The sequence below is a fragment of the Lepidochelys kempii genome, chromosome 1 (genome assembly GCF_965140265.1).
Source record: "Lepidochelys kempii isolate rLepKem1 chromosome 1, rLepKem1.hap2, whole genome shotgun sequence".
Taxonomy (NCBI): domain Eukaryota; kingdom Metazoa; phylum Chordata; order Testudines; family Cheloniidae; genus Lepidochelys; species Lepidochelys kempii.
Window position 1 is genome coordinate 325,657,340 of NC_133256.1, and position 23,584 is coordinate 325,680,923.

The following is a 23,584-nucleotide window of genomic DNA, read 5'->3' on the forward strand; positions in this document are numbered from 1 at the left end:
TTCAGTTAAAAAAATGTATATCTGAAATTCTGGTAGGTGGAATTCAGATAAGCAAGCCAAAATTCTGACCCTGTGTGAAACACTTCTAGTTTCAATTGTATACTGGGTCTCCTGAGAAAAATTCTAAATGTGCTTTTGCCATACTTAGAAGACAAAGAGATGAATTTTCCTTTTACAATTTCCTTTTAAAATGTTAAGTGAATGTCATTCTTGTAGAAAGATGCCACACTGACAGACCTGGAAAATGAAGCCCTCAGTTTATCCACAGAACATGCAGATTAAAGGCAATGATAATACAAGCCTTCCTAGACACCTTAACATTAATAGGGCACTAGTGAGTCCTAGAGTTGTGTGGGTTAGTTCAGTCTTCAAGTCAAATCAGCCTTTGGCTTTCGTGTGCTGACTGATCCCAACTGTGCCAGTTAGCACCAATTAGATAGGTGCTTTCAGAGATGTGGACAGCTGTGCACTAGGAACTGGACTGACATGAACTGCTATACACAATGTACGCTGCCAAACAAACAGCTTTAAGCTTCTATTGGCTTCTGATGGGTGGTGAATGCCACATTCTCAAATCACTGTATAAACATTCAATTATTAACCTACCCCATATCTATGTGAGGTGGCTAAGAAACCAACTCAAGGCAACACAGTGAGTTAAATCAGAACAGGGGTTAGAACTTTTGTTTTGTGACTTTGGAGCTCTGTTGTCAATCCACTAGACCATGGCACCGCATTACAAAGACTATCTCAGGGGTAGTCAATTATTTTTTGTCAAGGTCCAAATTTCTTGGTCAATGTATAGTCAAGGTCCAGACTTCAGAGAAAATAATAACAATGATGATAATAAAAAATAATAAAACAAAACAACAATAATGATAATAAGTAAATAAAAAGATTTCGAAGTCTGTTCAAAAGCATCTGATAGTTTGGATTTGGCCTGCTCCTTCCAGAATGTTAAGCACAAATCAGTAAGTTCTATAACAGAGCAGAAATTATTGTAACTTAAGGAGTTCTTTGATTTGGGAACTAAAAAAATTATTAAAATCCCCCAGCAAATTACAACATAAGAAAGTGTGATTTTTTTTGCTAAAAAGAGAGATAATTGTTTTTTTAAGTATTTGCCCTTGAGGCAGCACAGAGTATAGGCAATCCTACCTTTGTTTTCCAACTTGAGTTCCTCTGCTAGCAAGCTGTCTTGTCTGTTGCCAAGCACAAATGCCAGAAACGAGAGGATCAGGGCATCCAAGATTCCAATAATAGCCAGGATATATGCCCAGCGAACTGAACAAGCCCCAAGTGTGTACTTGTCTGTCTTTTCACCACACATCCGTTTTACCTCATCTGAATCCCAGCCATCAGGAAAAATCATACAGCCCAGGACGAGACAGGCAGCTTGGAAAAAAACAAAAACAAAGGGAGAATAATGGGATCATGTGTCCAAACTTTCATTTTTTGCATATCTACATACTTTATTATTAAAACATAACCTTTTTATCCAGAACTTCAAAAATAGGTTACATAAAAAACAAATATGTCACACAATTATGAAATCTAGTTAAATATTAAATGTAAGAAAGTTTGACACACCACCAACTTGAAACCTGCTAAACGAAAGAAACAAATTAAAGTCCTGTCCCTGAAACCCCCAGCCAATTTTTGTGGTTTCATTTTCCTATTACTCAGAATGTTTTTCTCTTCTTTGTTGTTGCATGAAAGACTCACACACAAAAAAGGACAAAACTGATTAACTAGCTGATTACACAGGGAAAACGGTGAAACTGAATACGCATAAAGTGCTGCCAAATGCTCCAAAGTAAATAAATGGAAAAAACAGAGGAAAAAAATCCATAAATTATATGAATCTCAGCCATATGCAGTGTAGTTGTAGCCCTGTTGGTCCCAGGATATTAGAGAGACAAGGTGAGTGAGGTGATATCTTTTATTGGACCAGCTTCTGTTGGTGCGAGAGACAAGCTTTTGAGCCATGCAGAGCTCTTCTTCAGGTCTGGAAAAGGTACTCTCCCCATCACAGCAAAATGCAAGGGGGAACTGACTGTTCAGCATAAGTAGTTAGCACATATCATAAGGGATCATTCAAGATAGAGTGGCCCATTATGACAAAAAGAGAGGGCTAGGGAGGTACTGATTGTTGTAATAAGCCATAAATCCAGCGTCTCTGTACAGTCCATAATTTTAGTGTCGAGCAGAGTTATAAATTTAAGCTCCCAGGCTTGTCTTTTGAAAGCGTTGTGCAGGTTTCCTTTGAGGATGAGGATTGATCAGTGAGCTATAGAGTGATCACTTTTTGAAGAGTGTCCACCCATAGGTGAAGTGGTGTTTTTGTCTTTTATACTGTTGCTGTGTGAGTGCATTCACAAGTGTAGTGGTTGTCTGGCTTCCCTCACTTACTAGGATGAGAAAACAGCATAAAGACAAATTCCCAAACCTTACTAATATAAGCATAAGTGGAGTCCCTCCACTGAGTTATTACTTCACTAATTCTGAATTATTGATTGGGAAAATATGTACTTGACATTTCATGGGAAATTAAAAGAAACTATTTGACTGGAGTGCTAAACAGAAATAACTGCACCAAACCTGAGTTTCCACTATGTTACACCGGTAGTCACAAAGGCATTACATTGATGTAATGCAGTGAAAAATCAGACCCACCATCTATGCAGAAAGGACAAGCAATTTTTAATCATTCTGCATTTACATTCACCTTGGAAGGGGGAGGGGATATTTGGCTTAGGGAACTGCACAATTAGGTATTGAAGACACATTTCATATGAAGGCAACATGCTTGAATTTTATGCCTATAAGGTCCAATGCTGGAACTCTTGCTCACACAGATAACTTCACTGCAGCTAACAGGTCGGTCTGTGTCAGTAGTACTCAGTGTAAAGGTTGTGGAGTCAGGCCCATCATGACTAAGTGAATGTAATTAATATCATTTACATTTTTTAAAAAAGCAATACAAAAGGAAGAAGAATCTAAAGATAAAAATTGTGTTAAATTAGTTAATTTATTAGTATATACTGTCTAAATGAAAATCAGCAAATCCTTGTGCTTTAAATTATCCATTTTAGTGTCTCTGTTCTGGCTTTTCTAGCTTGAAGACATGCCTTATCTCCAGCGCAAACCTCTGCCTGTTCAATCTGGCTGTTTGGTACAGTGGGGCACACTATTCTTCTAAAAGTATATCCAAACTTTCAGTGGCCTCTGTAATGTCACTGAAGTTGAATGCATGTTTCAAATATGGACACTGAATTCTTTTGTGAGTCTTAATGCACAGTATATAATATTCTGCGAGAAGCCACCTGCATCAATGGATAATTCAAAGGAACTAGCTGGATTCATGAAAAATGTATGTATCAGTAACTTCAGGCCCTCTAAAAGGTTGCTGGACAAATTCTGATCTAGTTACAGTGACGTACATATGTTATAACTTGTGCAATTAGGAGCAGAATGTAACTTCTCTACAGCTGCTGACCTCTATCTACTCTACAGCTGCTGGTGCTACAGTGAACTTTTAGGAAGTGGTACAAGTTCTTTCTATTTCAAGACAAAGTTAAGCCTATCAGTTTACACACCTCCCCTTTCCCCACCCCCAAACAAAACCAACTTCTTTTGCAAAAAAACAAAATTACCCCCACCCAAAAGCAGAAAATAGTACTTGCTCAGTGGCACTCTGGTCTTGGAATATAACTAGAAATGGGTATTAAGATTCCCTCAATTGCTATGATGAGATAGTATGAAAGAGATAGTGCAAACATCAACTAGGAATGGCGTTTTTCTTAGGATCATCACAAAAGTAAGTTATTGAAGGAAGCTGGAAAAAGAATGTTTTCAAGATATGTTTGTTTTAATTAATAAAACCTTTTTGTAGCTAATGCATTTTACAAATTCTTACTAAAGAGCTCATTTGTATGAAAATATATCTTCCAGTAATACTTTCTAGGACAATTAAACCTACAGTGATTTGCTGAGTGTATGCTGGTTGAGCAAATTAAAATGCCTTTTGACTGCCTTTGACTGCATCTTCAGATGCAGGAATCATGTCACAACTTTAGAGGTTAACATAAACAAAATAACTTAGGAAAGCTTTTTGCAATTAATTCCTAAAAAGATATAGGCATGTTTGATACTATAACTCCGGTAACTTTTCATTTATCAGCTGCAAGAATATAAAATCTTTAAAGAGAGAAAAGACAGGTATAAAATCCACCTACAGATTCTCTTTTGTATTGCTAGAATGTTTTACATTTTAATCCTTCTAAAGAGGATTAGGAAATATTCTCTGTAAGGAAGCAGCTTTTGGATTCATAGATATCTTTTAAAAATAGAAACCATTTTAAAAAAAGATAAATTATCTTGCAATTACAGTTGAACTGCAGAGAAATTTCTTGGTAATACAGATGCAGAGCCTGATCCTGCAGATCTTATTGAGTATCAACTTCCATTGATTTCAATAGGAGCATAGCCTGAAAAAGGTATGTAGTAAAGCCTGAAGGATATGGTCCGTTGTTTGCAACTAAAATATGTAAACAATAACTCCACTTGATTGAGTAGAAACAGCGGATATTTTTAAAATCCCAGAAGCTTTCAGTGACTGAAGCTGTCTCTATTGAATGAACCATCAATTTCTACAAAACTTAGGCTTCATTAACAACCACAACACCAAAAAGAAGTTAGATTTATGTTAGCCTAATTCCAAATGCAAAATGAAGGTAGCCTATTAGCAGTCTTCCCGAGTCTGCAGATAGTTTATTCCAGTGTCTCTGCTGCTCATTATAGCTTCCCCAATCCTCAGCAGAGTGAAATTGACAAGGTGCTGAATAATCTCACTGCTACTACTTAGAACTCTTTGCAGGGAGCAGTGAAACTGATAAGAATCATGTCTGTTTTACTCTGTTTTTGCTTAGGAGCAACAGTCAAGGCAATGGAGTTGTTGCCCCTGAACTTCACATGTAGATCTTCCCACATCTTTCACATCAGACTTAGGCTAATAGGTTTATCCCTCTGGCTAACACTAGTAGGCATTTGGTAAATCTTTCAAGATCTGTAATAATTAATTAATAAATATAACTCAAACATGCCAGATAAACATTTTCTTAATAGCTTTTTCTCAAATGTCTGCTATGAGTTGTCAGTTTCTTCAGGGCTGTGAGTGACAAGACAAATCACTGAAATTGGTGGCAGTCTAAAATTTCAGCTCCTGGAAATGGAAGACACTAGGAATGGTACAGAAATGACACTTTCAGAGACTGGAAAAACAGATTGAGTTATTTATGGCATTGACTGACTTGCCACTCAGATCAATCAAATATTATCTGACTCCCCTGTAGTACTGTACATGCTCAGGTTGAAATAGTGAGTAACTAAAGTTTATGGTCAGATACTTTCCTCAAATACAGATGGCATATTTTCATGGAAAATACCATAGATTATAATGCTAGAGGGACCATTGTTATCATCTTCTCTGACCTCCTGGGGTCATAGGAATTCCCCAAAGTAGTTCCTGATTGGTCGTTTTTATAAACACCCAATCTTGATTTTAAAATTTCCAGTGATGGTGAATCCACCACAACCCTTGGTATTTGTTCCAATGGTTAACTACTCTCACCATTAAAACTGTGCACCAATGAGTTTGTTTCTATTTATAAAAAAGGTAATTGCTATAGAAATAACTGCTATTGACCAATTCTCATTTTCTCAACACATTCAACAAGCTGGGCTCTTCCATCTTTTCCTGGCCGCATGAACAATTTACTTGCACATGAGATGCAATGGAGGCATGCTGCTTGGTAGGAGAGAGAAAGAATGGAGTAAGGGGAAAAGGTGACACAGCGTCGTCCACTACTATACACACACAGAAGACTTCATGTCCCTAAAATCCAGAGAGATTCTTGGTTTTTAGGACCTGTCCTTTACAGGTGGTTTACAAAGATAGTGGGTAAACTCCTCGCTCTATTGAAGTAAAAGAGAGTTTTCCCATTGACTTCAATGGGGCCAGGATTTCATCCAGTGTATTGCTACACTAAGCATTCAGGTGAGGTCTGGGTTGAAGGAGCCATCAGCTCAATGGGAAACATGGATGGAAGACAGCCCAATGCCCGGGTTCAAGAAGATAGTAACATCAAAATCTGTGGCCCTTGTACAATAATCACCAACCTCTTGGTGGGAGGAGGGTCCTGGGGAAGAAAGGAAAGGAGGAAGAAGAGAGAAAGAGAAAATGTTCTTTTTAAAAAAACCCAAATTGTTAGGGTATTAGATGATGCTAGAGGAAAGGAAAGGAGAGAGATGATCTTCATATATATGCACAAGAGAGGAGGGTGAAAACAAAAGACACGTCAAATTGTGGTCAGATTTGGACCACTTGGTTTGCATTTTCTGCAGGGCTCTCAGACAGCACAGTGATGAGCGTGTTATAAATAGCTCGTTAGACAGACAGAATGGAGGGGGCAGGAGGTAATGTACAGGTTGAGAGAGCCAGCAACTGTGCAAGCTAGTTGGTGGCAGAGTCTGGAAGTTCAGCATTTGCAGGATTATAAACCCAATCACAGCACAAGGTCTGGTGCCTGTCATGTGGGGGTGTCCACTCCAGATGAGTCTTCTATGGTGCCTCTGCATATCAGCACGCAGGCCGCAACTTACTCAGCCATGAACAGCTGCTGTGCTTCTCTTCCCCTTGCCAGTCCCACCGTGCTGAGCGGACTGGAAGGAAATATGTAGATTCACAGGGTTAGTGGTGGAGAGGCTCATTAGAGCAGTAGTTCTCAACCTGTGGCCTGGGGGCCGCTTGCAGCCCAATCAGCACACAGCTGTGGCTCATGTGACATCCTCATTGCCATACAGGTAGTATACATATTGTGTGGATGCAGCCCACGTTATACAGAGAGAGCTACCCACAATGGTAAATAGGTTGAGAACTACTGCATTAGAGCCTTTGCAGGGAGACAATGGGGATGAGTCCAATGAGCTGACACCCGACTGAGGAGGGGGAATAAACATGAGGAAAACAGACATTGTAATGAGAATAGGGAGCAGGCACTGGCAAGTGGAGAGGCAGGGGTGTGCATGTGTGAAGTGCAGGAGCGGATGTCACAGAAGCTCCTACCACAATATAAATAACAACAGTGTAACCCCTCCCTTTCCTCCCTGGGTTACTCAGGAGCCGGCAACACTCGCCTGGGTGCCTGATGTTGTTGACATTAAAGGAGATCCTGAGTATCTCAGTGGTGATGTTGGATACTTGGGAATCCTCTATCCACCCCTCTGCTGCAGTCCCTTTACTCCTAAAGGAATTTTAAATTGGCGGTGCCGTCACCTGGCTGGCCCCAGTACACACTCAATGGTGTGCCTTGGGAACCTCCAAGAAAAACCTATTCTAATAATAAATAATAATAAACTATGGCATGGGTCTAACTCAGAAATGCCAATTATAAATAATATACATCCAATATACTTAAATTAGAGTTAACACGCCTTTACTTAACAATTTAAACAGGGTATAACAGACTAAGATTAAATGTCACTACTAATTTAAACCCACAAGGGGCAGTTGAATACAATCAATTAACAAATATAGTATACAGTAATAAATGAAATGTATTTAACTGGCATTTACACTGCCACCATTTACCCCACCCTGGAGCGTACACTCTGGATTTCAGAGTCCTAGACACTTGTGTGGGCGCGCTTGAAGATCTGAAGCTGGAGACAGCGCTCTGTTGGTTCTATCAGTCCAGCCAAGGCCACAAGCTGCACAACCCCTCTGAAAATTGGAGTTGGCCCCCACCAAAGGTCAGCAGGTGTGGGTCCTGGTTCGATGGGAAGATCACTCTTTCTCTCCTCAGACTTTCTGCTGTGCCCCTTTCAGGGTGGATACAAATCAATGATTTAAAAAAAAAAATTGGATGTTTTTGATTTAAATCGGATTTTTTTGATAAAATGCTTTTTGAGGAACAAACCTATCTAAAGATAGTTTTAATTAAGATACATTATAGCTCAAAGAGATCTCATTAATTCTAATTCTATAGTATGAGACAATATATTCATGTAATGTTTGAGAAAAGTTTTGTTAAATGAGTTCCAATAGTTCATGGATTAGTGACCCAATTTTATGGGGCTCCAGGGGCTTCTGTATAGATTATTTAAGTTAATCTTTCTATCTACCCAATGGGACTCAATGCTCAGTCTAGAACAGGGGTGGGCAAACTTTTTGGCCCGAGGGCCACATTGGGGTTGCAAAACTGTATGGAGGGTGGGGTAGGGAAGGCTGTGCCTCCCCAAACAGTCTGGCCCCTGCCCCTATTTGACCCCTCCCACTTCCCGCCCCCTGACTGCCCCCCTCAGAACCACCGACCCATCCAACCCTCCCCCGCTCCTTGTCCCCTGACAGCCCCCTCCCAAGACCCCCTGACCTTAACCACTCCCCCAGGACCCCACCCTCTATCCAAACCCCCTTGCTCCCTGTCCCTTGACTGCCCCAACCCCTATCCACACCCCCACGCCCTGATAGGCCCCCTGGGACTCCCACACTGATCCAACTGCCCCCTGCTCCCTGTCCCCTGACTGCCCCCCGGGACTCCCATGCCTATCCAATCCCCCCCTGTTCCCTATCCCCTGACCACCCCCCCAGAACCTCAGCCCCCTCCAACCACCCCTTGCTCCCTGTCCCCTGACTGCCCCCCGGATTCCCTCACCCCTTATGCAACTCCCCCACCTCCTTTACCATGCCGCTCAAAGCAGCATGTCTGGCTGCCGTGCCGCCCGGCTGGAATGCACAGCCCCGCCGCTCAGAGCGCTGCCTGGGCGGCGGCGTGGCTGCAGGGGAGGAAGACAGCAGGGAAGGGGTCACAGCAGGGAAGGGGTCAGGGTAGCCCCCCTGGCTGGGAGCTCAGGGGCTGGTCAGGACAGTCCTGTGGGCCACAGTTTGCCCACATCTGGTCTAGAAGACACCATCAGAGATGCTTAGTTTTGCAGTTCTCAAATTGTGGATTTGTGTCTCCAGAGATAACATGCTTGTTAACCGCAAAAATGGTTTTAAATACATAAATAATATATAGAGGTGAGAAATAACAGACCTCAACTGTATTGTCCCTCTGCAAATTTGTGTACACAAAGTCAATCCCTTACCTCTCTCTAAAAGTGCAAAGTTTCAAAAAGTTCAATGAATGATTTAGTTGGGGATTGGTCCTGCTTTGAGCAGGGGGTTGGACTAGGTGACCTCCTGAGGTCCCTTCCAACCCTGATATTCTATGAATAGAAGATTGCTGGGGATGGAATAGAACTGGACAAGGAGAAGAAGTCTGGAGATAATGTGAGAAGTGAGGGACATATGCTTGTTTTGTTAAAATATTATATGTTTGTTGTTGAAGAAAAAAATTCAGAATACTTAATAATGTTGTTTTAGTTAAATAAAACAATTTAAATGCCTGTCTGGTGATGTTCTCCTCCTAATATAGCAATCCTCCAAATATTAATGATTAACCTGTTGAATTGGAGATAGCTCACCTCCCAATGGACTTCATAAATATCTGCTTCAATTACCTTTGGTAAATGAAATAACCAAACAATCATTCATTTTCTGATATAGCTGTAAAACTAATCTGAAAAGTTTTCAAAATAAATCACTGTTTAAAAATGTATAGGGTGTACCTTCTAAAAATGAAACCTACATCTATCTCTGAGTTGTGAAGAATATGTATTAAGGTTATAACAACCAACAAGAATGCACTTTATGTAGAAAACAATGATTAAATTGGGTCTTCCTGACTAGTGATTTAAATCATGATCAAATTCACCCTGGCCTCTTCCCTTGCAAGTACTTTCCCAAACAACAGTGGGAGTTACTGTTACTCACAGGTTTCAGAGTAACAGCCGTGTTAGTCTGTATTCGCAAAAAGAAAAGGAGTACTTGTGGCACCTTAGAGACTAACCAATTTATTTGAGCATGAGCTTTCGTGAGCTACAGCTCACTTCATCGGATCACTCACAGTTCCTTCACTGCAGGCCCACCTCAGTCAGCTCTAGGCACAGCTATAGTCTGTCTCTCCCACGGCTCCAACAGCCACTAACTGCCTCTGAGGCTCCCTGCTTGATCAAAGCCCCACCTTTCAGCAACAGCTTCTGGTTTCCTAGCAGCAGTTAGTAGCAGCTCCTGGTATGGAGAGAGCTCCTCACCAGCAATCTTGCTCCTCTCCCAGAAATGAAGTCCACCGCCTGCTCTCTCTGGAAGAGGAAGTCTCTCACTCTTTCCCCAAGGCATCATGAAAATTGTGGTCTCTAAGGCTGGATTGCAGGACACAGGATCTCCCCAGCCGGAACACTCTCAATTAAGTTCAGAGACCCAGCTAGTAAAGGGTGCCTACAACAGTGATAACAAATAAAGGGGGGAGAGAAAGAGAATGGGGAAAAAGAAAAAAGGAGGGGAAGGAGAAGAGTGTGATCTGAGGAAGAAAGTGGCTATGGAATGAAAGAGGCGGGTAGTGTGGAAGAACAGGAGGAGGACGTAGAAGACAGAGCAAGGAAAGGGAATGGAGAGGAGACCAATGCATAGAAGACCCAGGAAGAGTGAAATGGCCCACCTGTTGATCACTTTAGATAAGCTATTACCAGCAGGACAGTGGGGTGGGAGGAGGTATTGTTTCATGATTTCTGTGTGTATATAAAGTCTGCTGCAGTTTCCACGGTAAACATCTGATGAAGTGAGCTGTAGCTCACGAAAGCTCATGCTCAAATAAATTGGTTAGTCTCTAAGGTGCCACAAGTCCTCCTTTTCTTTTTAGATAGACTAGGGAGAGGAACAAAGAGAAAAAATAAGGTAGGGCTTTGAGCTGTCGAAGTTAAAAATAGTAAAGGAAATGGCCATGCCAAAAGAGATTAGAAAATATGGCCAAAGGGGTGGAGATGGGGGGACATCAGTAAACAGGGATAAATACTGCGTTTTTCTACTTTGCCCTTTACAGAAAGGTGTCCTACTTCTTCATTCTGACAGATGGGGCATGGCGGAGCACAGAGTGAAGGGCAGATACCTATATTCTTTCCACTCCCAGCCCCCCTTGAGCCAACCCTAGTTTAGCCCAAATCCCACATCCTCGAACCCCCAGCAAGTACTGTAGCCTGGCTTTACACTTTGAAAATCAGTCTGCCTCCACATAACCAACACCACAAGCAAAGTTAAACACATTGGTGAGTAGGACAAGCAAGGAAGGCAATGACCATCATTTTCAATGTAAACAAGTATAAGTTTTATAGATATTTTAATTCAAAAACAAGATGGGGAGGGGGGGGGAACCATACACACAAAAGGAACTGATATAATCAAGTCTCTAACAGATTCTATAGTACATGTCACTATTTCAGTCATTCAGACCTTCAGGAGTCTGACAGCTTTACATCCAGCAGCTGCTTACATACTGAAAATAAAGAGAGTCTAAATTCAGTCTTTAGAAAGCCCACACACTGTTGCACAGAAAGCAGGATGTGGTGCCTTCTGGTGTTGATGTGCTCAAGATGAACTTTATTAAGAATAGAAACCTGCATTTAGTTACCTCTATCAATTATTCAAGCTTACAGTCACTGAAGAAATGGATGCCAGCAGCACTGACAAACCAGTGAAAGGGAAGCTGTTGCAGTCCTGGGGCAGGACAGGGAAGAGAGGAAAGGTCAGGTTTGAGTGCCAAAACCATTTTATCACAGGGGCTCATATTTAATCCAAATTGATTCCAATTTGGCAAAAGCCTTAAGCTGCATTCTTGCTACACTGTTTTACAAGCAGTAAACTAAAATAAATACATACACATAAAAACCCTACAGGCCACACAAGGCAGCTCCTTGCCTTGTCTTGTGGTCAGCAACCAGGCCCCCTCCCCCTCCAGATATGTCTACATTGCAGCTGGGAGAGTGCGGTTCAAGCTAGCATGCTAAAACAGAGCGATGTAGCACGGGCAGTAGCTCAGGCTATAGACGAGTAAATACGTAGGAGCTCTGGGCGGGTTTTTACTCAGGCAGCTAGCTTGAACTTCCCACCTGTGCTATCCTCAGCTACTCTGCTCTTTTTAGTGCACTCGCTTTGCTTGAGCTAGCGCTTGTCTGTCAACCCCAGCTGGGAGCACAGTCGCAGCTGCCAGCTGATAGTGCTTTCCCGGGCTGCCACTGAACTGTGGCTGGGAATTAAACCCTGAGACCCCAGGGGTTTCCCTACCCTTGGGGACAACACAGGGAAGGCATGCAGTGGCACTAGGCTGCCAGTACCAGCCCACTAAAGAAACGTCCCATGCAGATTGTCAATACAGTGAAACACCTGGTAAGAGAGAGAGACATTAGCTGCATTCACAATTTCCCTGACAGCATGACTTAAAGGTATATGACAATCAAAATAATAACTGCCTTATGGAAAAAGGGGTAACTGATCATCTGAGACATGAAATGGAAATGGTCAATGTGTTCAATACCTAAGCTAATTATCTCAGAATATCACCAACAGTTCAACCAAGTGTTATTCAGCATTGCCATGCCAAGAAGCAAATATAAATAATAAAAACCAGTCGCAAGAGGAAAAGAGATAGAAGGGTAAGCAGAAAGAGGAAAAGAAAGTTTCTTACTGGTGCTGTGACATTCCTCCTTGTTTAATAGACTCACAATCTATTGTGATGCGGACTGATGGACTTGCCATATTGCATTGCAAATGGAGGAGCAGTGACACACATACAGCTAGATATCTGGCAGATAGGTGTTCGGTTTTGCTTTTGGTAGCTGGCTAGCAGCAGAAATCTGTCTTATGGAAATGGATGGTGGGATTCAAGAGGTAGTTTGGTGGAGGGTGGAAACATGGGGAAAATAGAGAGCTACTGGAAGTCTTCTTCCACAATAGACTTAGAGATGGGGCCATGGTAACTACTACTCTCTCCACCATTAGTCAAGCTGGTCAGTAATTTTATGTCAGAATGATTTTTGATGAAAAATGTAATTCCTGAATTTCCCTGGGAAAACTTTGATTTTGCCACAAAAATTTCAATTTTCTGTCAGGCAAATCAAAATGAATTTTTTGGGGGATCAGTGCAACTAGTTCAAACTGGAATATTTCATTTTTTTAAATGACCTGAAATGTTTGTTTCAAATCAGTTAAACAAACATTAAATGGCATTTCTATAGCATGGCACATTGAGAATTATGGGAATTGTAGTTCCAGCCCCTCTCTCCCCTCTGGGTTCCCTGGAGGACTACATCTTCCATAAAGACAGGTTTCAGAGTAGCAGCCGTGTTAATCTGCATTCGCAAAAAGAAAAGGAGTACTTGTGGCACCTTAGAGACTAACCAATTTATTTGAGCATGAGCTTTCGTGAGCTACAGCTCACTTCATCGGATGCATTCAGTGGAAAATACTGTGGGGAGATTTATATACACAGAGTACATGAAACAGTGGGTGTTACCATACACACTGTAAGGAAAGGTTTCAGAGTAGCAGCCGTGTTAGTCTGTATTCGCAAAAAGAAAAGGAGAACTTGTGGCATCTTAGAGACTAACAAATTTATTTGAGCATAAGCTGTACAGAGAGTGATCACTTAAGATGAGCTAATACCAGCAAGAGAGCCCATGCCGGGGCGGGGAGAAAATCTTTTGTAGTGATAATCAAGGTGGGCCATTTCCAGCAGTTGACAAGAACGTCTGAGGAATGGGGGGTGGGGTGGTAGGGGGAATAAACATGTGGAAATAGTTTTACTTTGTGTAATGACCCATCCACTCCCAGTCTCTATTCAAGCCTAAGTTAATTGTATCATGTTTGCAAATTAATTCCAATTCAGTAGTCTCTCATTGGAGTCTGTTCTTGAAGTTTTTTTGTTGAAGAATTGCCACTTTTAGGTCTGTAATCGAGTGACCAGAGAGATTGAAGTGTTCTCCGACTAGTTTTTGAATGTTATTATTCTTGATGTCTGATTTGTGTCCATTTATTCTTTTACATAAAGACTGTCCGGTTTGGCCAATGTACATGGCAGAGGGGCATTGCTGACACATGATGGCGTATATCACATTGGTAGATGTTGTCAAGGTTCCTCCCCCACTCTGAACTCTAGGGTACAGATGTGGGGACCTGCATGAAAAACCTCCTAAGCTTATCTTTACCAGCTTAGGTCAAAACTTCCCCAAGGTACAAAATATTACACCCGTTATCCTTGGACTGGCCGCTACCACCACCAAACTAATACTGGTTACTGGGGAAGAGCTGTTTGGACGCGTCCTTCCCCCCAAAATACTTCCCAAAACCTTGCACCCCACTTCCTGGACAAGGTTTGGTAAAAAGCCTCACCAATTTGCCTAGGTGACTACAGACCCAGACCCTTGGATCTTAAGAACAATGAACAATCCTCCCAACACTTGCACCCCCCCTTTCCTGGGAAATGTTGGATAAAAAGCCTCACCAATTTGCATAGGTGACCACAGACCCAAACCCTTGGATCTGAGAACAATGAAAAAGCATTCAGTGTTTTACAAGAAGACTTTTAATAAAAAATAGAAGTAAATAGAAATAAAGAAATCCCCCCTGTAAAATCAGGATGGTAGATATCTTACAGGGTAATTAGATTCAAAAACATAGAGAACCCCTCTAGGCAAAACCTTAAGTTACAAAAAAGATACACAGACAGAAATAGTTATTCTATTCAGCACAATTCTTTTCTCAGCCATTTAAAGAAATCATAATCTAACACATACCTAGCTAGATTACTTACTAAAAGTTCTAAGGCTCCATTCCTGGTCTATCCCTGGCAGAAACCAGCATACAGACAGACACAGACCCTTTGTTTCTCTCCCTCCTCCCAGCTTTTGAAAGTATCTTGTCTCCTCATTGGTCATTTTGGTCAGGTGCCAGCGAGGTTACCTTTAGCTTCTTAACCCTTTACAGGTGAGAGGAGCTTTCCCCTGGCCAGGAGGGATTTCAAAGGGGTTTACCCTTCCCTTTATATTTATGACAGATGTGCAGGTGAATGAGCCTCTGATAGTGTGGCTGATGTGATTAGGCCCTATGATGGTGTCCCCTGAACAGATATGTGGACAGAGTTGGCAACGGGCTTTGTTGCAAGGATAGGTTCCTGGGTTAGTGGTTCTGTTGTGTTATCTTCCTGAAAACACGATCCTGGCCACTATGGATGTAGAAGCCCTCTACACCAACATTCCACACAAAGATGGACTACAAGTGGTCAGGAACCGTATCCCCGATAATGTTACGGCAAACCCGGTGGCTGAACTTTGTGACTTTGTCCTCACCCATAACATTTGGGGACAATGTATACCTTCAAATCAGCGGCACTGCTATGGGTACCTGCATGGCCCCACAATATGCCAACATTTTTATGGCTGACTTAGAACAACACTTCCTCAGCTCTCGTCCCCTAATGCCCCTACTCTACTTGCGCTACATGGATCACATCTTCATCATCTGGATCCATGGAAAAGAAGCCCTTAAGGAATTCCTCCATGATTTCAACAATTTCCATCCCACCATCAACCTCAGCCTGGACCAGTCCATGCAAGAGATCCACTTCCTGGACACTACGGTGCTAATAAGCGATGGTCACATAAACACCACCCTATACCGGAAACCTACTGACCGCTATTCCTACCTACTTGCCTCCAGCTTTCACCCAGATCACACCACACGATCCATTGTCTACAGCCAAGCTCTACGATACAACTGCATTTGCTCCAAACCCTCAGACAGAGACAAACACCAACAAGATCTCTTACATTCTTACAACTGCAATACCCACCTGCTGAAGTGAAGAAACAGATTGACAGAGCCAGAAGAGTACCCAGAAGTCACCTGCTACAGTACAGGCCCAACAAAGAAAATAACAGAACGCCACTAGCCATCACCTTCAGCCCCCAACTAAAACCTCTCCAACGCATCATCATGGATCTACAACCTATCCTGAAGGATGACCCATCACTCTCACAGATCTTGGGAGACAGGCCAGTCCTTGTTTACAGAGAGCCCCCAACCTGAAGCAAATACTCACCAGAAACCACACACCACACAACAGAACCACTAACCCAGGAACCTATCCTTGCAACAAAGCCCGTTGCCAACTGTGTCCACATATGTATTCAGGGGACACCATCATAGGGCCTAATCACATCAGCCACACTATCAGAGGCTCATTCACCTGCACATCTACCAATGTGATATACGCCATCATGTGCCAGCAATGCCCCTTTGCCACGTACATTGGTCAAACTGGACAGTCTCTACGTAAAAGAATAAATAGACACAAATCAGACATCAAGAATTATAACGTTCAAAAACCAGTCGGAGAACACTTCAATCTCTCTGGACCCTCGATTACAGACCTAAAAGTGGCAATTCTTCAACAAAAAAAACTTCAAGAACAGACTCCAACAAGAGACTGCTGAATTGGAATTAATTTGCAAACATGATACAATTAACGTAGGTTTGAATAGAGACTGGGAGTGGATGGGTCATTACACAAAGTAAAACTACTTCCCCATGTTTATTCCCCCCCCAGCATTCCTCAGACGTTCTTGTCAACTGCTGGAAATGGCCCACCTTGATTATCATTACAAAAGATTTTCTCCTCCCTCCCCCACCCCGCTCTCTTGCTGGTATTAGCTCATCTTAAGTGATCACTCTCCTTACAGCTTATGCTCAGATAAATTTGTTAGTTTCTAAGATGCCACAAGTACTCCTTTTCTTTTTGCGAATACAAAGTAACACAGCTGCTACTCTGAAACCTCTCCTTACAGTGTGTATGGTAGCACCCATTGTTTCATGTACTCTGTGTATATAAATCTCCCCACAGTATTTTCCACTGAATGCATCCGATGAAGTGAGCTGTAGCTCACGAAAGCTTATGCTCAAATAAATTTGTTAGTCTCTAAGGTGCCACAAGTACTCCTTTTCATCTTCCATAAAGTAATTGCTGATTTCCCTCTGACCAAGCTGCGTGGTGCAACCTGGGAGTCGCATGACTCTGGGTGCATTATGGGCAATGTAGTCCGGCCAGGGAGCCTTGCCTGTAGGGGAGAATGAGAGCTTCACACTCTTGAAGTACAGCTCCCACAAGGCAACGCACCACAATGGGAAAATGCACTTTAATACTGAATGACTTGAAAACAAAATGTTTCAGAGAAGGAGGAGGGCTTCACCTGAAAAATGGAGGAAGTGGAAGCAGAAGGGGACACTGTTTCTTCTCTTTTACCTTGAAATAATATGGTTTAATAAACATAATTACAAATAGTCTTACTGGGACATATGAAGGATAAATACCTGCTAATCTAAGCTATGCACTCTCACACAGACAAGTAGGGCAATGGATGATAAAGCCATTGACTGCTGCATCATCCCTCATAATGCACCTGAGGCACATGTATGTCCTTATGGCTGCACAGCTTGTCATTTGCTGGTCTTTACTTATCTCTGTTATAGCTCTTCCTGGCCTTTTAACAGTTTTGCTCAGTGAAAGAGAAGAGGAATGGACAATAGGCCCTTGAGGCTGTTCAGTTGCATCACTTCTTTATTCAGGTTGATATTCAGGAGTGACACTTACTGCCTTTCAAGAACTGATGTCTTTCTGAACCTAGCTGCAGAAAAGCTATCAGCAACAGTCAGTCCATGTAACAGAGCATCTGAGTTTTGTATAATGTTAGACAGCCTGGGGGAAAGGGCCCAGTAATAGTGATTATATCCTCCTCTCTGTCTCTCTTTCCTTTTTTCCATTTGAAGTTGAAACTACACTTTCTTTCCAGTGTCCCAAACCAGTGAGATGCTGAGCACCCTCTATTCGCAATGACTTTGACAATTGACAGCTGAGAGAGCACTAAGCCTCTGAGAAGAACATGGGAGATATCTGTACTGATTTTTAGGAACATTATATATTTATGAGTGGGTTTGGTGATTTTTTTTTTTTTGCTGGCTAAAAGATAACAAAAGATTAAATCAGTCTTAGTTAACTTTGTTCTGCAGGACCCCAAAGGCGATGCCTGTAGACAGCCCCAATTGCTGGTGCTTGAATGGATAATACAATGAATCCACGTCTGAAAGTCTGCCTCTCACCTGCCCAGTGAGATGCATAAATCAGATTGACCTCTTCTGGTGACCAGGATAAAAGGACTTTGAAATGGATAAAAAGCAAACTGTGGGAGTGTCACTGACTGAAAGATAAGAGTGAGATGAATAGACTGCAGGGGTTCAGTCTGCCTCAACTAGCCCCCATGCTGTGGATATGACTGAGACAAAGAGGGACCTATTGTAAACTTGCAAGGCAAGGTTAAGATTTAGGTAAGATAATATACATACAGGCCTTTTGTTGTTTTAACCCTGTTCCTGTGGATAATAGGTTTCAGAGTAACAGCCGTGTTAGTCTGTATTCGCTAAAAGAAAAGGAGTACTTGTGGCACCTTAGAGACTAACCAATTTATTTGAGCATAAGCTTTCGTGAGCTACAGCTCACTTCATCGGATGCATACTGTGGAAACTGCAGCAGATATTATATACACACAGAGATCATGAAACAATACCTCCTCCCACCCCACTGTCCTGCTGGTAATAGCTTATCTAAAGTGATCATCAAGTTGGGCCATTTCCAGCACAAATCCAGGTTTTCTCACCCCCCCACCCCCATACACACACAGACTCACTCTCCTGCTGGTAATAGCCCATCCAAAGTGACAACTCTCTTTTGTGTGTGTATGGGGGTGGGGGGGATGTGAGAAAACCTGGATTTGTGCAGGAAATAGCCCAACTTGATTGTCATGCACATTGTGTAAAGAGTTGTCACTTTGGATGGGCTATCACCAGCAGGAGAGTGAATTTGTGTGGGGGGGTGAAGGGTGAGAAAACCTGGATTTGTGCTGGAAATGGCCCACCTAATGATCACTTTAGATAAGCTATTACCAGCAGGACAGTGGGGTGGGAGGAGGTTTTGTTTCATATTCTCTGTGTATATATAAAGTCTGCTGCAGTTTCCACGATATGCATCTGATGAAGTGAGCTGTAGCTCACGAAAGCTTATGCTCAAATAAATTGGTTAGTCTCTAAGGTGCCACAAGTACTCCTTTTCTTTTTGCGAATACAGACTAACACGGCTGTTACTCTGAAACCTCTCTTCACAATATGCATGATAATCAAGGTGGGCCATTTCCTGCACAAATCCAGGTTCTCTCACCCCCCTCACCCCCCTCCAAAAGCCACACACACAAACTCACTCTCCTGCTGGTAAAAGCTCATCCAAAGTGACCACTCTCCCTACAATGTGCATGATAATCAAGGTGGGCCATTTTCAGCACAAATCCAGGTTTTCTCACCCCCCCACCCCCATACACACACAAACTCACTCTCCTGCTGGTAAGAGCCCATCCAAAGTGACAACTCTCTTCACAATGTGCATGATAATCAAGGTGGGCCATTTCCTGCACAAATCCAGGCTCTCTCACCCCCCCTCTCTCCCCCCACCCCCGGGGAAGGGTGTGTGTGAGAGAGCCTGGATTTGTGCTGGACATGGCCCACCTTGATTATCATGCACATTGTAGGGAGAGTGGTCACTTTGGATGAGCTTTTACCAGCAGGAGAGTGAGTTTGTGTGTGTGGTTTTTGGAGGGGGGTGAGGGGGTGAGAGAACCTGGATTTGTGCAGGAAATGGCCCACCTTGATTATCATGCACATTGTGAAGAGAGTTGTCACTTTGGATGGGCTATTACCAGCAGGAGAGTGAGTTTGTGTGTAGGGGGGTGGAGGGTGAGAAAACCTGGATTTGTGCTGGAAATGGCCCAACTTGATGATCACTTTAGATAAGCTATTACCAGCAGGACAGTGGGGTGGGAGGAGGTATTGTTTCATGATCTCTGTGTGTATATAATATCTGCTGCAGTTTCCACGGTATGCATCCGATGAAGTGAGCTGTAGCTCACGAAAGCTCATGCTCAAATAAATTGGTTAGTCTCTAAGGTGCCACAAGTACTCCTTTTCTTTTTGTGGATAATAGCTTTCTTTTGAAGAAGCTATTCTCTGAGTCACTGCACTTTCATAGTAGGGGTCACAGGCTCCCAGAGAGAAGTCGATAGCAGGGATCAAACGCAGCTGGACCTTCTGAGGACATGGTTGGTGAACAAGGGTGCTGTGAGCTGGGAATCCAGTGTGAGAGCAGGGTGAATTTCAGGATTCAGTCCTGAGAGAAATGCAGGCCTGTCACTTTGAAATGATGCCCACAGAGAGGTTAAGTGAGGGGTCAAAGGTACACCTCACCCTTGCAAACATTAACAGCATTTAACAAGAGGCTCTCATAACTTCACAGGATTGGGCCCCAAAATGGAAGCTAGAAGCAGTTATTTAAGGTGAAGAAATTAATTTATAGTATACAGTTATATAATGGTCAAATAAAGACATTAATGATATGAAGAGACACCTCATATTTTAAGGCATGAACAAGAGAGGGCATTGCACATGGGCATGGCTGTTCCATAGCATCCCATTCTGGTAAAGTGTTGCACTGCAGGCAATCCCTGCTCCAATTTCCCTCCACAAGGTGTGTCTCCTCAGCTCTCAATATGCTAGTCAGCTCTGGAGATGTGTCTTAACTTTCCAGACAAGTCCCAAAACAAGAAGTCCAAACTAAAAATTGTTCTTTAACCCTTTGGGCCCTATTCCCAACCCATATCTGGGCTACGTTTGAGAGTCTCTTTTTCCATTATGGGTTAGAGTGCTGGCCCCAGGCTTGTTCCTCTGGAGTACTCTTTCCCCTGCAAACCCTGGCTCAGGGCCTTCCATAGACACCTATCTGCTCCCTGTAGTTCTAACTGCAAAAGTGATTGCTCTCAGGCCTCTTATAAAGTCCAAGTGTCCATTAAGCTATCACCTGACCCTCCTTCGGGACACCTCTCAGGCTGCAAAACAGTTAATTAATTATGGCACAAGTGTGTTTGGTCCCATTTCCCCTTAAAGGAGCCAGTCATCCTGTGACAGGCATAGTTAAGACTGACCTATTAACCTTAACATAAAGAAAGCAAATGGATGAACAATAGGGTGACCTCTAACCGTGGACACCATCTGTATTATTTTGTGGTTTAATCCTTGTTGATTACTTAAGGTTTATAACGTAAAGAGGGAAAGCACTCTGCACTGCAAGTGCTGAATGCTATCCAGTGCAAAGTTGGGGTGGGGGGAAGAGGGGAATAGTTTTGAAAATGTTTTCTACCCTTAATTGTGAGGTGCCCACACTGCACTATGATTTTGTAACCAGCTATAGGCTGGGTTAATTTAACTGGTTATGAGTTGCACAATTTCAATTTTTGTCATCTCAGTAGCTTTTCTGCCTTGGCAATCCAGTGGTCGGTGTCCACATCTAGCACTTCTACCCAACTGCTCTTTTAGAAGTGTATTCTGGTCCCTATCTCACAATCCCTGGCAGCAGCTGCTCTTGCCAAAGTTATGCGTGTTTTCTCAGAACTGCCCACTGATTCCTTCACTTCTGCCCTGAATTAGTCATTTGAATGTGAAACCACGTTGTGGAATACAGAAAGTTATGGGAGGATTTGATTTACTGGTTGTGGGATGTAGGAGTGGATGTAGGAGTATCAATCTACACAAAAAAATAGCCATGTGCCTAGCCACTTAAAGAAACCAAAGTGTCTGGCAGGTAAGGCCACTAACAGAAGTGGTACCTGGTTAAGATTCATCAGTTCTTAAATTGGGTGTTGTGTGGACCAGGGCTGATTAAGGCAACATGGGAACTAGGTACATGCCACACGGTGCAGCTTCATGGCCCCATCCCAGTGCCATCACCCCACCTACGATGAGATGGCAGCAGCATAGGCTCTCTCACACAGAGGGAGCCCTATGCTGGGGGCCTGCACAGAGCAGCAGATTTCATAGTCAAGATGAACATGGCAGTTGACACCTCTCAAAGCAGTTGTTTTAGGCTCTCTGCACATTCAGGCAGATATTGTTGCATTAGTTTCACTTGGGCTCATGTTTTTAAGGTTTACTTTGAAACTAGAACTAGAAATTTAAAAAAACCCCAAACCTGAAATTCTGATCTCATCCTGTGGCTTCAGGAGCTAGGGTCCTACATACAGACCTAGAGTGCCTACCTTAATCCAGCTCTGGTACAGACAGAAACCATATTTAAGAAGGGATCTAGAGAACAAAAGAACACTACATACACCAGGCTGGATTCACTGTTGGGCTGTCCATGCAGCCTCTATGGGATTTAGGGTGTTAAGAATCCAAATGGCTTTTGAAAATGGTACTTCGTCTCCTAAATCACTGAGGTGTTTTTAAAAATGTTACCCTGAGTAAAGGCTGTATGGAGAGTCCCAGAGTCTAGCGTTCTTAGGCACTTCATTTTCAATTTGCTATTGAATGCCTCTGTTCAAAGTTCCTGTCCCATCTGTCTTGCTTCGTTTAGAACTCTGTAATGGCTCATCTAATCGCAGTGCCTTATCAATCCTCAGGCACTTCACTTTCATTTATTTGTTCTGATGCATCAGCATTCCTTTCTGAATTTCTTTTTATTCCCATAGAAATCTCTATCTCTGGCATTAGTTTTCTAGCCTCCCTTGTGAACACTGAGGTAAATAATTCATTTACATTTTCTTCAATGCCTATTTCTTTTGCTAGGTTAACTCTACCATCTCTCAGAGGCACAGCTGACACCATGTGTGACCTCAGACTCCTTTTTAAACTTTAAAAATACATCATCCCCCTTTACTTCTTATGAAATCTTAATTTTCTTCTCTCACTTTTGTTATTTCCTTTACTTTCCCTTCATTCTTTAAATTTCCCATTCATTGTATACCTGACATCATTTTTAAAAGAAACTGCTCTTCTGCCTTTTTCTTATTTTTGATTGCTTTTTTGCCCTTTGGTTGTCTGCACTGAACTTTTACTACATGCTGTATATAACTCTGGAACACACAGTAATTTTTCTTGCAACGTTTTCCTTCTGTGTCTCATTGCCTTATCACATTGGATTCCACTCAGCATGTCCTTAGTCTTCCAAAGTTTATGTTGTGGAAAGGCAGCCTTCTTGATTCCAACCCTTCTCTGTTCTTCCCTTTTGGTGTGTTCTTAATCTTGATTAAGAAACTAATTAGATTAGGGTTACTATTTCTCAAGCAGTTTCCCTCTCTCCAGTCATGCCACCTACTATATGTTGCTCAGATACAAGTCAGAACTTTTTCCATCTGCCATTTATTCTTTCACACACTGCACAAAGGAGGAGTTTTATACTATGTCCACAAAACCACAGACTGATTTACCTCTGACATTAAACACCTTCCCATTTATTTTTACTTCTCTGGCCTGAGAAAGGGGGGAGAACTGTCTCTGAGATTTTTAGCTATGTTAAAAGTTCCTAGCCTAAGCTCTAGCAGCCTATACATTATTTATAAAGAAAAACAATCCATATAGCTTTCCAATATGGATCAATGTTCACTAAACTCCTAGCCTGTTCATATCTCAGTCATGCCACCCAACTGGGAAAACCTGAGAAACAGAATCAGCAATTCTGGATCTTCTTATCCCAAAGGGTTCAGAGTAGAGATTTCTTCAACTGAAAAT

General features: G+C 42.4%; 1 protein-coding gene across 6 annotated transcripts in view; it reads right to left on the minus strand.

Annotated features, from left to right (window-relative positions):
* Positions 1–23,584, minus strand: part of LHFPL3 (LHFPL tetraspan subfamily member 3) — a 401,928-nt gene that overhangs the window by 123,287 nt on the left and 255,057 nt on the right. For all 6 annotated transcript variants that reach the window (XR_012156833.1, XM_073328517.1, XM_073328518.1 and 3 more), the window contains one exon: positions 1,159–1,395. Coding sequence is in view for 5 of the 6 variants with exons in the window: in XM_073328517.1 (XP_073184618.1) it covers positions 1,159–1,395 (237 nt within the window). In the remaining variant the exon portion in view is untranslated. The remainder of the gene's footprint in view (positions 1–1,158; positions 1,396–23,584) is intronic.